At 37.8% G+C, this 16,429-nt stretch overlaps 1 protein-coding gene and 1 non-coding gene across 3 annotated transcripts in view; both read left to right on the top strand.

The window, feature by feature from the left end:
- RAB3GAP1 (RAB3 GTPase activating protein catalytic subunit 1) overlaps positions 1 to 16,429 on the top strand; it is a 112,664-nt gene that overhangs the window by 73,670 nt on the left and 22,565 nt on the right. For both annotated transcript variants that reach the window (XM_015109969.3, XM_077956911.1), the window contains 6 exons: positions 753 to 845; positions 1,311 to 1,480; positions 3,618 to 3,707; positions 4,578 to 4,750; positions 5,974 to 6,028; positions 6,275 to 6,646. In XM_015109969.3, the coding sequence (XP_014965455.3) occupies positions 753 to 845; positions 1,311 to 1,480; positions 3,618 to 3,707; positions 4,578 to 4,750; positions 5,974 to 6,028; positions 6,275 to 6,646 (953 nt within the window). The remainder of the gene's footprint in view (positions 1 to 752; positions 846 to 1,310; positions 1,481 to 3,617; positions 3,708 to 4,577; positions 4,751 to 5,973; positions 6,029 to 6,274; positions 6,647 to 16,429) is intronic.
- LOC114671620 (small nucleolar RNA SNORA40) lies at positions 7,352 to 7,479 on the top strand. The gene has a single exon (XR_003721655.2). It is a non-coding gene; the product is annotated as a small nucleolar RNA SNORA40 (small nucleolar RNA).

Here is a 16,429-nt window from a genome sequence, read left to right on the forward strand (position 1 = left end):
CTTTGAGAGGCTGAGGCAGGCGGATTGCTTGAGCCCAGGAGTTTGAGTCCAGCGTTGGCAACATGGCAAAACCTCGTCTCTACAAAAAATACAAAAATTAGCTGGGCATGGTGATGCACACCTGCAGTCCCAGCCTACCCAGGAGGCTGAGGTGGGAGGATCACCTGAGCCTGGGAGGTCAAGGCTGCAGTGAGCCATGATTGTGCCACTGCACTCCAGCGTGGGCGACTGAGTAAGACTCTGTCTCAAAAATAATAATAATGACAGAAAGAATACCATTAATATGTAGCAGAAACTGAAATATATTTATCCTACATGATTTCCTAATCCTCTAGAAACATATCTTTAGTGTTTCTTCTTTATTTTATTTATTAATGGATTTAGATTCTAGTAGTGTAGCAGTTGGGGAAAGATTACTACATACCTAGAGTAAGTTCTTGTTACTTATGTAACTTAATGACAGATGGATGCTGGGTCTCATTGAGGCATATAGTAAGGTACAATTATTTTTTTCTTTCCTTCTAGAAGGAATTCTAAGGAAAAGCTTTTTAAATATCCTGGGACATGGAGAGAAAGAAAAGAACAAGGCTACCTTTGATATAGGATTAATTCTTGCCTTTTTCAATGGAAAAACTGAATGGTTTTACTTTCTACCATATCTTAGTTAATAGCTTTTGTGGAAAACATAATTTATAGGACTGATTTTGTTTTTTCACTTAAGTGTCAAAAATGATAACTTTTTTCCTACATAGGTGATTTTGTCACTGAATTTTTTAAAATTTGCCGTCGAAAGGAGTCAACTGATGAGATTCTTGGACGATCCGCATTTGAGGAAGAAGGCAAAGGTAACCTACATTTTTTTTTTAACATTACCTTCAGATGTCTTCCTCTTTTTCCTTGGCACATTTTTCAGCAACTTTTCATCTATTTTCTCATTTTGAATTAAGTTGGAGAATCAAGTTTTGATGGACTAGACAGCTACAGTTCCTTTCCAGGCTATACCCAGTGCTTGTTAAGACATTAAGGGCATTTAATAAGTTCTTTCCACCAAAAATGTAAAATATTTTGAAAAGTAGAGTTTTAGAGGTTAAATTTTGAAGTCTCCTGGGGAGAAATAATTTGTGTGACACCATTGTCACTCATGCTTGCACATAAAGCTGAATGTGTATATTAATATTTTATAATTCCAAGACCATGTAACACTAGTAAAAAGAATGAGTAAAATATTCTATACAATCATCAATTTGTTCATCACTTTCACCTGCTAAGGTTGGCGATATAATTTATATTTATTTCTGTTCTTTTTTTAGAAACTGCTGATATAACTCATGCTTTGTCAAAATTGACAGAGCCAGCATCAGTTCCAATTCATAAATTATCAGTTTCAAATATGGTACACACTGCAAAGAAGAAAATCCGAAAACACAGAGGTGTAGAGGAGTCACCGCTAAATAATGATGTCCTCAATACTATTCTCCTGGTAATTAAATGTTCTGTCTTTATAGGTCTATCTGCAGAATCATTTATTCATTATATATTCAGCTCCTTCTATGTGGTAGACAGTGACTTTGGAATATAAAATGAGTGAAACAGTTACCACATATAGAAAATTCCTACTAGTTTAGTGGTGAGAAGGAAAGTAAATAGTACTTATGATACCATGTTGCACGTGAGAAATCTGGCAAGGGGGCTGTGAGAGCACAGCAGAGGTGCATTTGTCCCTGTCTGGGCAGTGGGAATCAGGGAAGGCTTCATGAAGAGGGACATTTGAGCTGAATCTTGATGAAAAGAAGGCTTTAGAAGCAGAGGAATAGAAGAGGTTCGAGAGCATGCTGAACAGTTGACATTTTGTAGGGTGCTTCCCAGAGCGTGACCAGGGTTGAGGCTGGAGAAGTAGTAGATAACCTGCCATGCTGAAGCACTGGCTTTTATCTTGCAGTTTAAGTAGAAGATCAAAATGATTAGAATTTTTTTTCTTTTTTTTTTGAGATGAAGTCTCGCTCTGTCACCCAGACTGGAGTGCAGTTGCGCGTCTCGGCTCACTGCAACCTCCACCTCCTGGGTTCAAGTGATTTTCCTGCCTCAGCCTCCCTAGTAGCTGGAACTACAGTTGCGTGCCACCACGCCTGGCTAATTTTTTGTATTTTTTTAGTAGAGATGGGGTTTCACCGTGTTAGCCAGGATGGTCTTGATCTCCTGACCTCATAATCCGCCCGCCTCGGCCTCCCAAACTGCTGGAATTACAGGCGTGAGCCACTGCACCTGGCCCCAGAATTATATTTTTGAAAAGTTGCTTTGACAGTAGTTGAGAGAAAGCTTTTAGTGAGAATGAGAGGGAGATAAGTAGAGGGCTAAGGTGGCTCCTAGGTATAACAGGATGGAATGGCCCCAGCCTGGGGGCATCCACACCATGGATTAATGTCTGCATGACTTACTGCGTGACTTTGAATAAGTCACTTCAGTTTCCTCATCTATAAAATCTGGCTAACAAAGCCTTGCGAGATTGCTGTGAGGATTACAGGATCTTCTGTGACACTGCCTGGCATATATGGGCCTTTGATAAATGATAGCTATTTTTACTGTAATTGTGGTTAAAATAATATTCCTGGAAATTTGTGCATTGGGAAGAACCTTCAAGAAAAGTGTTGAAAAGAAAACTGGACTTGGAAACTTAATGTTAATCTTATCTACCATTTGTCTGAACAAAACTCTTAGCCAACTTTTTAGCTTGTACGTCGTAAGATGTGGGCAGTGATACTTAGCTCAAACAGTTGTATGAGAATAGGACAATGCTGGTAATTGTGCCTGGTACTGGCACTTGGCACATAGTAGGTCATCTAATTTTTAAAAGTGTTGGACATGTTCTATAATATGTGGCAAAGTATACATAGAGGAATTACTAATCAGCAATACCACAAAACAATTGAGAGGAACAGTGGTAAAAGGACTATAAATAAATTTCTGTAGAGAGCCTCCTTTTTAAGACTGTATTCTTAAAGAATGTTATTCAAATCATGTAGCTTAGTTGTCATGTACACTGGATTGTTTTGACCACTCCTACACGTACATATAAACAGAAACCACATGGAAAAGGTACGTCGGTTATTATAGGTTTAGACTGCTTCCTACTTTCCAGGGGTATCATAAAATAAAATTGTGGGTTTTGAATATCATCTCTTAGTAGTCTATATATGAAAGCCTGTGGATGATATAACTCTTCAGATCCTCATGAGTACATGGGTGTTTTTAAATTGTCTTTTATGGTTTTGTTTTTTAAATAGTAGTAACTCTAAAAAAATGTAATGGCCTTGGATGAGCATGAAGTCACAGTGATGAGATTTTGCTTTTGCACCATTCAGCTTACAGAATCAAGTGATTACTTTTAAGAAAAGAATTCTAATTTCTAAAATTGGCTAGTCACTGAAACCTTGTGTATTTTCAAGGGAAAATAGAAAAAAATTGAGATTGTAGAACAAACTGGCCAATACAACTGGAACATTTCTATTGTTAGAGCAGCAAAACCATTAAAAAGTTAAATAATGTCTATATGGGTTATAAAAGTCAACAAAATAGGAAATGTGGTCTAAAACACGATTGTTTTTTTCCTTTCCTTCAAGTTCTTATTCCCTGATGCTGTTTCTGAGAAACCATTAGATGTAACTACTTCAACAGATAATAATTATCCTCCATCAGAGAGTGAAGACTATGTAAGTTGATTTGGGGTTTAATATTAAAATGTTTTAAATGCACTGAATTTCTAGAGGTTCTATATATTTCTAGTTTAATAGCTTAATATCTTTTTATTTTAAAAATCACCTTGGGAATTTTGGATGGGAGATCATGGTTTCCACCTAGATAACTAGCACAGATACACATTTTGAGCAGCAAGAATTTTTCTGGAAACAATGAAAAAATAGCATGAATATACTCTACACAGCTGTAGGATTTCTCTCATTGTAGAGTTTTGGTGAAATCATTAAATTTATGTTTTTCAACAGATTCTTTTCTATATTTTAAAACTAGTTAGTAAATGGAAAACTCTTTAATGAAGTAAAATGTGTAAAATTAGGTAAATTTTCATGGTCTCTTTGTTTAGTCTTTGAAAAATTAAGAAGTGGAAGAATTTAAATGACAAGAGTAGATATATGTCAAACTTTACAGTTATTGTTGAAAAGTAGATTTCATGAGGTGAGAGAAAAAAGCAAAGGCTTTTTACATTTTCAGTTTAGACAGTTATGATATTTGTTTGTTTAGACATGCTCATTTTGTAATTAAAAGATTTTTAAAACAACACATGAAATTTGGAATATTTCCTAGAGATTCCACAGAAGAAATTGAAAGCTACAACTTTAGCTTCATTAAACTATAGCTTTATGTTTTTAATCTTAGTAGAAATCTTGAAAATGTGGGACTGCCTAAGAATAGTTTATGCAGTAGTGTATTAGACATTTGATAATGCCTAGTTTAGGTGGGATAGGTTAATTTTAGAACTAAAATCTCTCCCTATGAACTCTTCAATTATATGTGTAAAATATTTTGGTAACAAGTTTGCTTTGTTTCTATTTCGTTAAATTTAGAATCTCTACAATCAGTTCAAGTCTGCACCATCTGACAGTTTAACATACAAATTGGCTTTGTGTCTCTGTATGATCAATTTTTACCATGGAGGGTTGAAAGGAGTGGCACACCTCTGGCAGGAATTTGTTCTTGAAATGCGTTTCCGATGGGAAAACAACTTTCTAATTCCAGGGTAATAATTTCAATTTTCAGTTGTTTTGATAGGATTTTGTTTGTTAGCAGACATTTGACTTTTGACCTATTTTTCCCTCTTCTAGGAAATCTGCCCTAAGAAAGTGGCAAGACGCTTAGACATGATTTATGTTAGAGGTGTTCACTGCAGCAAATTTATTAATATAATAGAAAAAAAGGCAAAACCTAAATATCAAACATAAAAGAATAAATAAATTGTACTGTATCTCTATAATAGAAAATTACAGATTGATTACAATTTTTTCCCCAAGAATCTTTAATAACAGATGTTCATATTGTTTCTAATAAAGTATAATATACTAATACATATACAACGTGCTTTTAATTATGTTGCTATATTTGTACAGGAAAAAGATTATAAATAACATGAAATGCTATCAGTTTTTTCCAGTGTGAAATTATATTTTTATTTTGTTCTTTATACTTTTATGTATTTTCAAAGTCTTTTGTAATAAACCTGTATTTTGTAATTGACATTTTACTTAATCAAACAGAACATTTTCATTAGCACATAGGTTGATATTGCATAGTTTAGTGCTCATCTACCCATGCTAAGATAGGAGAATCATGATTATGAGCAATATAAAATGATTACTGATCCAAAAACATTTATATCATTTTCCAATCTCTGCTTAGCTGGATTCTCTCTTGGTTCTAGACAGTTTGCTCTGGAACGTTTTACAGACCCAGAAGCATGTTGAATGTGAGAGAGTGCCTCTGGCTGATTGCTGGGAACCTAGTGGTCTAGAGGAACCTAGAACTAGAGACAGTCTGAGGTCCTATTGAAATACAGGTGGAGATCGTGGTTTTTACAGTGAGAATCCACTGTAAGAATTTAGCACTGAATACACAACTGATTTATTTTGTATGGTGTGAAATACTGTGTGCTAGTACTTCCTAGAAGGGGGTTCAGGGACTTTTTCTCATTTTGAGTTTTTATTGGCCTGAAAACTATCACTAATTTGCTGTTATGTTTTGAAGTATCTGTTATATTTGCTGTTGGTGGTTTGTGGACTAGGAGTATAAAATAAATTTTCATCTTTTTAATTCTATGTGCTCCCCCTCTGGAATTCACTTACGTGTGGAAATCTAGTTTTGATTTCTTATCAATATAGCTAAAAATTATGGTAGTATAGAAAATAATCATATCTGAAGCAATTTTACTAAAACTAAGCTGTCTTTTCTCCTTACTTTATTTGATAGATTAGCAAGTGGACCCCCAGATCTGAGGTGTTGTTTACTGCATCAGAAACTACAGGTAAAGATTTCTCAATGACGTAGATAAATGTGGTCTTGATTTAATCAGAGATTATTCTAATACTAAATGTAATAATGGGTTACATGATGTTCTCATGGTGCTGCTGTAGGTTATCTATAGTCAGTAGTCACTGCAGTTCACAATGTCCTGAGAAGTGGAGAGTGAAAATTAAATATTCAAGCAGTAGGTAGATTTTTATTTTTCTGTAACTAATTCAACTATAAATGTTATTTCTCTTTTCTTAAGATGTTAAATTGTTGTATTGAAAGAAAGAAGGCACGTGATGAGGGGAAAAAGACAAGTGCTTCAGATAATGTCACTAATATATATCCAGGGGATGCTGGAAAAGCAGGAGACCATTTGGGGCCAGATGATCTAAAAGAAACAGATAAGGACAAGGGAGAGGTAGGAAAATCTTGGGATTCCTGGAGTGACAGCGAAGAAGAATTTTTTGAATGCCTAAGTGATACTGAAGAACTTAAAGGAAATGGACAAGAGAGTGGCAAGAAAGGAGGACCTAAGGAGATGGCAAATTTAAGGCCGGAAGGACGGCTCTATCAGCATGGGAAACTTACACTGCTGCATAATGGAGAACCTCTCTACATTCCAGTAACCCAGGTAGGATGCACTAGTTCTTTCCATTTTAATTTATTTTATGGTTTATATAACTTCATCCTAGTAGAAGATAGTGCTTGGGGTAAGGAAAATTCTCTAAAAAGTCTATGTTTAGGCCAGGTGCGGTGGCTTACGCCTGTAATCCTAGCACTTAGGGAGGCCGCAGTGGGCAGATCACCTGAGGTCAGGAGTTCAAGACAAGTCTGGCCAACATGGTGAAACCCCGTCTCTACTAAAAGTACAAAAATTAGCTGGGCGCAGTGGTGCACACCTGTATTTCCAGCTACTGGGGAGGCTGAGGCAGGAGAATCATTTGAAGCCAGCAGTCGGAGGTTGCAGTGAGCCAAGATCGCACCACTGCACTCCAGCCTGGGCAACAGAGCGAGACTTGGTCTCAGAAGAAAAAAAAAAAAGTTTATGTCTAAAAATAAACATATAGACTATGTTTAAAGAAACTAAAGGTAAAGATTTCCCAATGACATAGATAAATGTGGTCTTGATTTAATCAAGGATTTTTAAAAGCTTGAACAAAGTCTATGTTTAAAGATTAAAGAAATCTAAGTAAACTTTTGGGGTTTTTAGGTTTGCCATTTCTGTAATTGAGAAATGTTTTGAAGTTTAAGTAGATCACCTCATCATATATAAGGTGGTTTATTATTTGTTAAACTGAGTGGTGAATGCTCAGATGTTTAAAAAAGAAAATCCAACTGCACTTATGTATGTTTTTGTTTAACTTGTGGACAAAGACTTATAAATAGGTGCAAAAAATAAATCCTCTTTTGCAACCCAGAACTCATTGTTCAGTATGAGTTTTGATACATGTAAGAAGGGATATTATGATACCTGACACAATTAACTGATGGGAGTACTGATAGCCATAAAGGTTGGTCCCAGGCCAGGCACAGTGGCTCAAGCCTGCAATCCCCACAGCGAGGTGGGATTATTTCTTGAAGCTAGGAGTTCAAGACCAGCTTGTGCAAGAAAGTAACAAACACCTCATCTCCACAAAAATTTAAAAATTAGCTGAGTATTGGGTCATGTGTCTGTAGTTGCAGCTACTCAGAAAGAGGAGGCTGAGGCAGGAGGATTGAGCCCAGAAGTTAGAGGCTGCACTGAGCTTTGATGGCACCACTGTACTCCAGCCTGGGTAACAAAGATAGACCCTGTCTCTTACTAAAAAAAAAAAATTGATTCTAGGACTGTCGAAGAGATAGTTAAACAGCATGGGATATGAGGGGAATCCTCAGCAGTATTGATTTTGCATTCCAATTTCATGTTGACTTGATACATATGATGGCTTTTTGTTTTAAAGGCTTTTATCTTGAGAACATGATGTCTGGAGTTAAAGGTATTGGCGTATTCCACACATCTGTACTATTCTTGAGTATGATCGCTTAGGGTGTCAAATTGAGAACCAGGCAGATCCATCACCTACAGTAAAAAGGACCCTAAAGTAAATTGGTTGAAGAAATTAGATCCCAAAGACTCTTGGTGAATTTTGAAGTCTTTTTCAGTATATCCATATTAAAAGGAGACGACAGAGGCCAAAATAAAAGAATTATGGGCTAACAGGACAACTGGATTAAAATAAGCCTCAGTTTCATTAGAAAGGGCTAACTTGAAGATAAATCTTTTGACTCCAGCTCTTTAGAGGATCTAAAGTGACCTTGATGGACAGTGGAAGAAATCACGACATGGAATTCCTTGAATAAAAATTTATTGATTTGAAAAAAGAAAAAGAAAATCCAAAAATATGTAGAGAGAACAGAAGTAAATATCCTTCAATTATATGATTAGCTTTTATCTGCTCAAAAATATAGTTTGAAGCCATATACACCATTAGGATGTAGAACAGCAGTAACTCAAAAACAGCAGCAGCAATAGTTGTTTTTATGGGTTTTGTTTTGTTTTGTTTTGTTTTTTTGACTCAGAGTCTCTCTTTGTCGCCCAGGTGGGGAGTGCAGTGGCGTGACCATGCCTTACTGCAGCCTTGACCTCCTGGGCTCAAGCGATCCTCCCACCACAGCTTCTCAAGTAGCTGGAACTACAGGTGCATGCCATCATGCCTGGCTAATTTTTTGTGGTTTTTGTAGAGGTGAGGTTTCACCCTGTTGTCCAGGCTGTTCTTAAATTCCTGAACTCAAGCCATCTGCCTGCCTCGACCTCCTAAAGTGCTAGGATTATAGACATGAGCCACTGCGCTTGGCCTGAAAACATTTTATTGTGAAAATTGTAATCTAGTAAAAATGAAAGAGGCTGGGTATAGTGGCTCAGTGCCTGTAATGCCGACACTTTGGGAGACCGAGGTGGGAGCGGATTGCTTGAGCCCAGGAGTTCAAGACCAGCCTGGGCAACATGGCGAAACCCTGTGTCTACCAAAAAAAAAAAAAAAAAAAAAATTAGCCCGGGGGGGTAGCATGCACCTGTAGTTGCAGCTACTTGGGAGGCTGAGGTGGAAGCATCAGTTGAGCTTAGGAGGTTGAGGCTGCAGTGAACTGTGATTGTGTCACCGTACTCCAGCCTAGGCAACAGAGCAAGACCCTGTCCCAAAAAAAAGAAAAAAAAAAAAAGTGAAAGCCACCATCCACTAATTTTGACTCACATTCCTTGAAGTAACTAGTAACTAACAAGTATTATTGGTTTGGGTTATATTTCTTATACCTGTTTCAATGCATTGATGTATAATACATATATGCGTGTACATATTAATACATGGTTTTATGGATTTTTTTTTTTTTTTTTTGAGACAGGATCTCATTCTGTTGCCTAGGCTGGAATGCAGTGGCTGGGCTCCAGTGATCCTCCTACATCAGCCTCCCAAGTAGCTGGGACTATTAAGTGCTCACCATCATGCCAGGCTGAGTTTTTCACTTTTAAAATTTTTGTAAAGATGGAGTCTTGCTATGTTGCCCAGGCTGGTCCTAAACTCCTGACCTCAAGCGATCCTCTGTTTCAGTTTCCCAAAGTGCTGGGATTATAGGCATGAGCCACTATGCTCAGCCTCAATTTCTTATAAACAATTGGTATTACCAACCATATAAATTTTTGCTAACATGATGGTCAAAAATAGTCTCTCAGTGTTTTAGATTGTATTTTTCTGAATTTTCATGAACCTGAGCATCTTTTAATATGTTAGCCATCCTTTCCTGTGAATCACCTATGATTTTTCTTTTAGGTTGCTCTCCTGTTCTTACTGATTTATATGAATTCTTCATATTTTAGATGTGAATCTACAGTTATATGTATTGTATGTGTTTTCTGCTGGTCATTTTAAAAACATACGTTCATGTATTTACTTAATTTTTGAGTTATAACTTAATATAATAAAGTGTACAAATCTTGGCTGGGCATGGTAGCTCACGCCTGTAATCCCAGCATTTTGGGAGGCCAAGATGGGCAGATTTCTTAAGCTCAAAAGTTAAAGACCAGACTGAGGAACATGACAAAACCCTATCTCTACAAAAAATACAGAAATTAGCTGAGCGTGGTGGTGTATGGCTGTAATCCCAGCTACTCGGGAGGCTCAGGTGGGAGGATGGCTTGGGTCCGGGAGGCAGGGATTGCAGTGAGCTATGATTGCACCATTGCACTCCAGCCTGGGCAGCAGAGCAAGACCCTGTCTCAAAAAATAAAAATAAAAAAATAAAAAGCGCACAAATCTTTAGTATACTGCTTGGTGAGTTTTTTCATATTGATACATGCATGTAACTACTTCCCAGATCAAGATATAGAAAATTCCTATCATCCTAGAACAGTGCTGATAAATAAAACCTTCTGTGAAGATGGAAATGCTCTACATTCTCTGTCTTTCCCATTCAATACAATAGCCATTATCCAAATGTAACTATTGAGTGCTTGAAATGTGGCTAATGTTTCTAAGGAATTAAATTTTTAATTTTAATTTATTTAAATTAAATAGCCAGATGCATTGGATAGTGAAGTCCAGTATTCCCCTCCAGCAACTCTTTCTCTAACTTTTAATCACCATAGGTTAGTTTTGCCAGTTTTTGAACCTTTTAAATGGCATACTTTGCTTACTCTTTTGTATATAAATGTGATCATACATTGTATACTCTTTCATTGTATAATCATACATTATATACCATTGAGCTTTTTTATTTAACTACCGTTTTTGAGATTCATCCTTGTTGCAGGCTTCAGTGTTTGTGTATGTGTTATTACTTCATAGTACTCTATTCTATGAATTTGTCACAATTTGTTTATCCATTCACCTGTTGGTGGGTATTTGGGTTGTTTTCACTTTGGGCTAATATGAATAAAGCTGCTGTGAACATTCTTGTTTCTTTTGGTAGACACAGGCACTCATTTTCTTTTGGATATATTCCTAAGAGTAGAGTTGTTGGACTATATGGTGCAAATATGTTTTGGCTTTAGTAGATGTATCTAAATAGTCTCCCAAAGTGGTTGAACTAGTTAACCTTCTCACCAACAATTTACAGTAGTGTAGTTATTCTACATAATCCTCCCAATTTGGTGGGTTCTCAAGACCATTCCCAGGTTTAGTGATTTTCTAGGAAGACTCATAGAACTTAGCCTATAATCGTGCTCATGGCTAAAATTTATTGCAGGAAAATCAGCAAAGAGAAAAGGCACATGGGATGAAGTTTGGAAGAAATGAGGCTTAAGCTTCCAAAAAGCTTCTCATAGTATAGTTACACAGAGTGCACTTAATTCCTGTTGCAACAAATTGTGACCACATGTGTGAAATGTCGTCTTCCCCGGGAAGCTTGTTAGAGGCACAGCAGTGGGAGTTATCAGTAGGGGCTGGCCAAGTAGGCATCCTTTGCTTAAGCTTAGGGTTAACCATACCAAAATCCTAGACTCCCATAAAGAAAGCAGGTGTTCAGCAAACACCATATTATTTGCACAAACTGTTTAGGCATAGTGAGTCATTTTTATCAGTTCTGGGAATGGTGGAAACCTTCTCAAAATCCAGGTTCTCAGATGCTAGTCAAAGGCCAACTTTGCAAGCAGGTCTTTCTAAGAATGGCAGTCTCCGACCTGCAATGTTAACTCTTTTCTGCACACTTGATGTTTTTGGTCATTTTAATTTTTGCCTTTCTGAAGGGTGGGAGGTAGGATCTTGTGGTTTTACATTTTCCTGAAGCATATAGAGATTTTCATATACTTATTGCCCATTTGTCTATCTTCTTGGTGAAAAGCCTGTTCAAGGCCTTTGGCTATTTTTTTTTAAAGCAGTTGTCTTTTTTTCTTATTACTTTGTAGGAATTCTTCATATATTCTGGATATGAGTCCTTAGATACTTTTATTGCAAGTATTTTGTTGCTTATCTATTCACTTTCTTCTTCTTCCTCCTTCTCCTCCTCCTCCTCAAAGTGATTGATAAATCTGTCACTTGTGTATCATTTTATGTGTTGGGAACATTTCAAGTTTTTTCTTCTAGTTATTTTGCAATATACAATACATTGTTGTTAGCCAGTCACCTTACTTTACTATTGAACATTAGAACTTATTCCTTCTGTTTGTACCCATTAGCTAACCTCTCTTCATACCACCCCTCACCAACACACACACACACACACACACACACACGGTTTTATGGACTTTTTTTTTTTTTTTTTTTTTTTTTTGAGACAGGATCTCATTCTGTTTCCTAGGCTGGAATGCAGTGTCATGATCATGGCTCACTGCAGCCTTACCTGCTGGGCTCAAGTGATCCTCCTACATCAGCCTCCCAAGTAGCTGGGACTATTAAGTGCTCACCATCATGCCAGGCTGAGTTTTTCACTTTTAAAATTTTTGTAAAGATGGAGTCTTGCTATGTTGCCCAGGCTGGTCCTAAACTGACCTCAAGCGATCCTCTGTTTCGGTTTCCCAAAGTGCTGGGATTATAGGCATGAGCCACTGTGCCCAGCTTCAATTTCTTTTTTTTTTTTTTTTTTGAGATGGAGTCTCGCTGTGTCTCCCAGGCTGGAGTGCAGTGGCTGATCTCGGCTCACTGCAAGCTCCGCCTCCCGGGTTCACGCCATTCTCCCGCCTCAGCCTCCCAAGTAGCTGGGACTACAGGCGCCCACCACCACGCCCGGCTAGTTTTTTGTATTTTTAGTAGAGACGGGGTTTCACCATGTTAGCCAGGATAGTCTCGATCTCCTGACCTCGTGATCCACCTGCCTCGGCCTCCCAAAGTGCTGGGATTACAGGCTTGAGCCACCGCGCCCGGCCACCCAGCCTTAATTTCTTACAAACAATTGGTATTACCAACCATATAAATTTTTGCTAACATGATGGTCAAAAATAGTCTCTCAGTGTTTTAGATTGTATTTTTCTGAAGGCCAGGCTGGTCTACATCACCATTTATTAACAGTGAACACACACATTCACACACATGCTTCTCAACCTCTAGTAATTATTCTAGTTTTACGTAGTTCTTACATCATTTGCTCACAGCATGATAGTTAGGAACACTGTCAGTGGAGTTAGATTGCCTGAGTTCAAATTCCATTTCTGCCACTTAGCATATGTATGACTTGGGGTATACATATTTTATCTTTCTTTGCCTTAGTTTTTTCAACTATAAGTTCATAGTACTTCCTACATCATTTAAATGACATGGTACCTGATAAGTGATTAACATAATGTCTAATTCAAAATAAACAATTTTTAGCTATTATTCTTCTGAAGACATTTTCTTACATAAGTGGCTATTATTGCCCCTCAAGATGCAAGAATTACTTAGTTTTTGTAACTAGTCTTTATATTCTGAAATGGGTTGATGAATTATAATATTTGTAAAGGGAGTTGTGTGCTTTGCATTATATCCCTCAACTTGGATTTTTTGTGGTATATGATAATATGCTTTAATAGTTACGAATTTTAGGCTGGGCACGGTGGCTCAAGCCTGTAGTCCCAGCACTTTGGGAGGCCGAGACGGGCGGATCACGAGGTCAGGAGATCGAGACCATCCTGGCTAACACGATGAAACCCCGTCTCTACTAAAAAAATACAAAAAACTAGCCAGGCGCGGTGGCAGGCGCCTGTAGTCCCAACTGCTCGGGAGGCTGAGGCAGGAGAATGGCGTAAACCCGGGAGGCGGAGCTTGCAGTGAGCTGAGATCCGGCCACTGCACTCCAGCCTGGGCGGTAGAGCGAGACTCCGTCTCAAAAAAAAAAAAAAAAAAAATAGTTACGAATTTTAGTAAAGTACCAGGTATAGTGAAGTAAATAATAATTTGAAACATGAATTCTGTTAACTTTATTATCCATGCTTATATTGTTTCTTTGCCAGGTATAATTTAGTAGGTTTGGTTTTTGTTTTGTTTTTGATAGCCCTTATGCTATTTGCTTTATTATACCTTTTTAAAAGTAAGTTAGAATTTAGGTTTTTCGTGATTAAATTTTAGTATTAGAACAGAATCTTCTAATGCTAGAAACCAAGTATATAAGTGCATATTTGTTCCTTTTTTTTTGAAGACAGGGTCTCGCTCTGTCACCCAGGCTGGAGTGCAGTGGTGCGATTGTGATCTTGGCTCACTGCAGCTTCTGCCTGCTGGGTTCAAGTGATTCTTGTGCCTCAGCCTCCTGAGTAGCTGGGATTACAGGTGCCTGCCACTAAGCCTGACTAATTTTTGTATTTTTAATAGAGATGGGATTTCACCATGTTGGCCAGGCTGGTCTTGAACTCCTGACCTCAAGTGATCTGCCCACCTTGGCCTCCCAAAGTGCTGGGATTACAGGCTTGAGCCATCGCCCCTGACTCCAAGTGTATATTTGTTCTAACCTTCCTATGGAGAATGCAGTAGGTATTGAGGTCTTGTATAGACCTGGGTTTTAGGATCTAGCAGAACTGGATTAATATCCTTCATCACCATTTATTAACAGTATTGCTAGTACAAGCTATGTTTCCTTTCTGAGCCTTGTTTTTCTCATCTTAAAACGCAGTAATAGATTAATTTCCATATTCTAGAATTTTATGCAAATGGAATAACATTTTTTGTGTGTATTCTTTCAGCATAATTATCTTGAGATTCACAACTGTATGTATCAATAGTTCATACATTTTTAGGTTTAGTAGTTTTCCCTTGCATAGATATACAACAGTTTGTTTATCCATTCACTCTTAATGGACATTCCAAAAATAATGGGCATAAGGAAATTTCTGAGGTAATGAATATATTCAGTATCTTGATTGTGTGATTATTTCATGGGGGTATAAACACACACATATGAAAATTTATCAAATGTGCCTTTAAATTACTGTATGTTGATTATACTTCTAAAAAGTTGTTTAGGGCTGGGAGAGGTCACTCACGCCTGTAATCTGGGAGGCACTCTGGGAGGCCGAGGCAGGTGGATCACCTGAGGTCTGGAGACCAAGACGAGCCTGGCCAACATGATGAAACCCTGTCTGTACTACAAATACAAAAATTAGCTGGGCATGGTGGTGCATGTCTGTACCCCAGCAACTGGGGAGACTGAGACATGAGAATTGCTTGCTTGAACCCAGGAGGTGAAGGTTACAGTGAGCTGAGATCATGCCACTGCACTTCAGCCTGGGCGACAGAGTGAGACTCTGTCTCAAAAAAAAAAAAAAGAAAACAGTCTTTAAAAAAGGAAAAATGAAAGTGTTTCTATCTTTTTTTTTTTTTTTTTTGAGACGGAGTCTCGCTCTGTCGCCCAGGCTGGAGTGTAGTGGCTTGATCTCGGCTCACTGCAAGCTCCGCCTCCCGGGTTCACGCCATCCTCCTGCCTCAGCCTCCCGAGTAGCTGGGACTACAGGCACCCACCACCACACCCGGCTAATTTTTTTTATATTTTTGGTAGAGACGGGGTTTCACCGTGTTAGCCGGGATGGTCTCGATCTCTTGACCTCGTGATCCGCCCGTCTCGGCCTCCCAAAGTGCTGGGATTACAGGCGTGAGCCACTGCGCCCGGCCAAGTGTTTCTATCTTGTTCTAACACATCTGCAGTTTTAAAACCCTACTTCTTTATCTGTTTAATAAATATTGAATTCTTAAAAAGCAATAATAGTTTATATTATTCTAATTTGTTCAGGATTAAATCACATATCATATTTGAAAGCACTTGGCATGTAAGTGTTCAGCAAAGGTTAATTTTTTTTTTGTATCCTTTCTCCTTCCAGATTTTAATTAGTTCTAGTCCCTTCCCCCACCTCTTTTTCTTTGACTTGGGGTCTCACTCTGTTGCCCAGGCTGAAGTGCGGTGGCTCAGTCATAGCTCACTGCAGCCTCAATTTCCCAGGCTGAAGTGGTCCTCCCACCTCAGCTTCCTAAGTAGCTAGAATTATAGGCGCCCACCACCATGCCCAGCTACTTATTTAATTTTTTGAGAGACAGGGTCTTACTTTATTGCCCAGGTTGGAGTCCCTGTTTTTAATAAGCTAATTGTACATTTGTTTCCTTGGTTTGACTGGGTTAATAAACAGTCTGAAAAAGTCATTTTGGAAGACCAGGCTGCTTCTTTCCTGAAATAAAAATAATACTTTTTAAATTTAGTGCTTTATTTTTCTTCAAAGGCCTGTGCTCCCTCCCTTATTTCAGATGCTTGAATTTTCACATTTGAATGTATAGTCTAAATCTGGATTGACTTACTCTTCTTTCAATGTACATTTTATGTATTTAGAAATTAATTTTTATATTTTGCCTTTAGGTAAATCTAGGCAAAATTTTCATCCATTTTACTTTCTTATTTTAGGTTAATTTTATTTGAATTGTAATCATTATAAGTGTACTTATATGAAATGGTTGGAATTCAAAATGATCCCAGTTGAAACCAATGTAATTTCAAG

The sequence above is a fragment of the Macaca mulatta genome, chromosome 12 (assembly GCF_049350105.2).
Source record: "Macaca mulatta isolate MMU2019108-1 chromosome 12, T2T-MMU8v2.0, whole genome shotgun sequence".
NCBI classification, from domain to species: Eukaryota; Metazoa; Chordata; class Mammalia; order Primates; family Cercopithecidae; genus Macaca; species Macaca mulatta.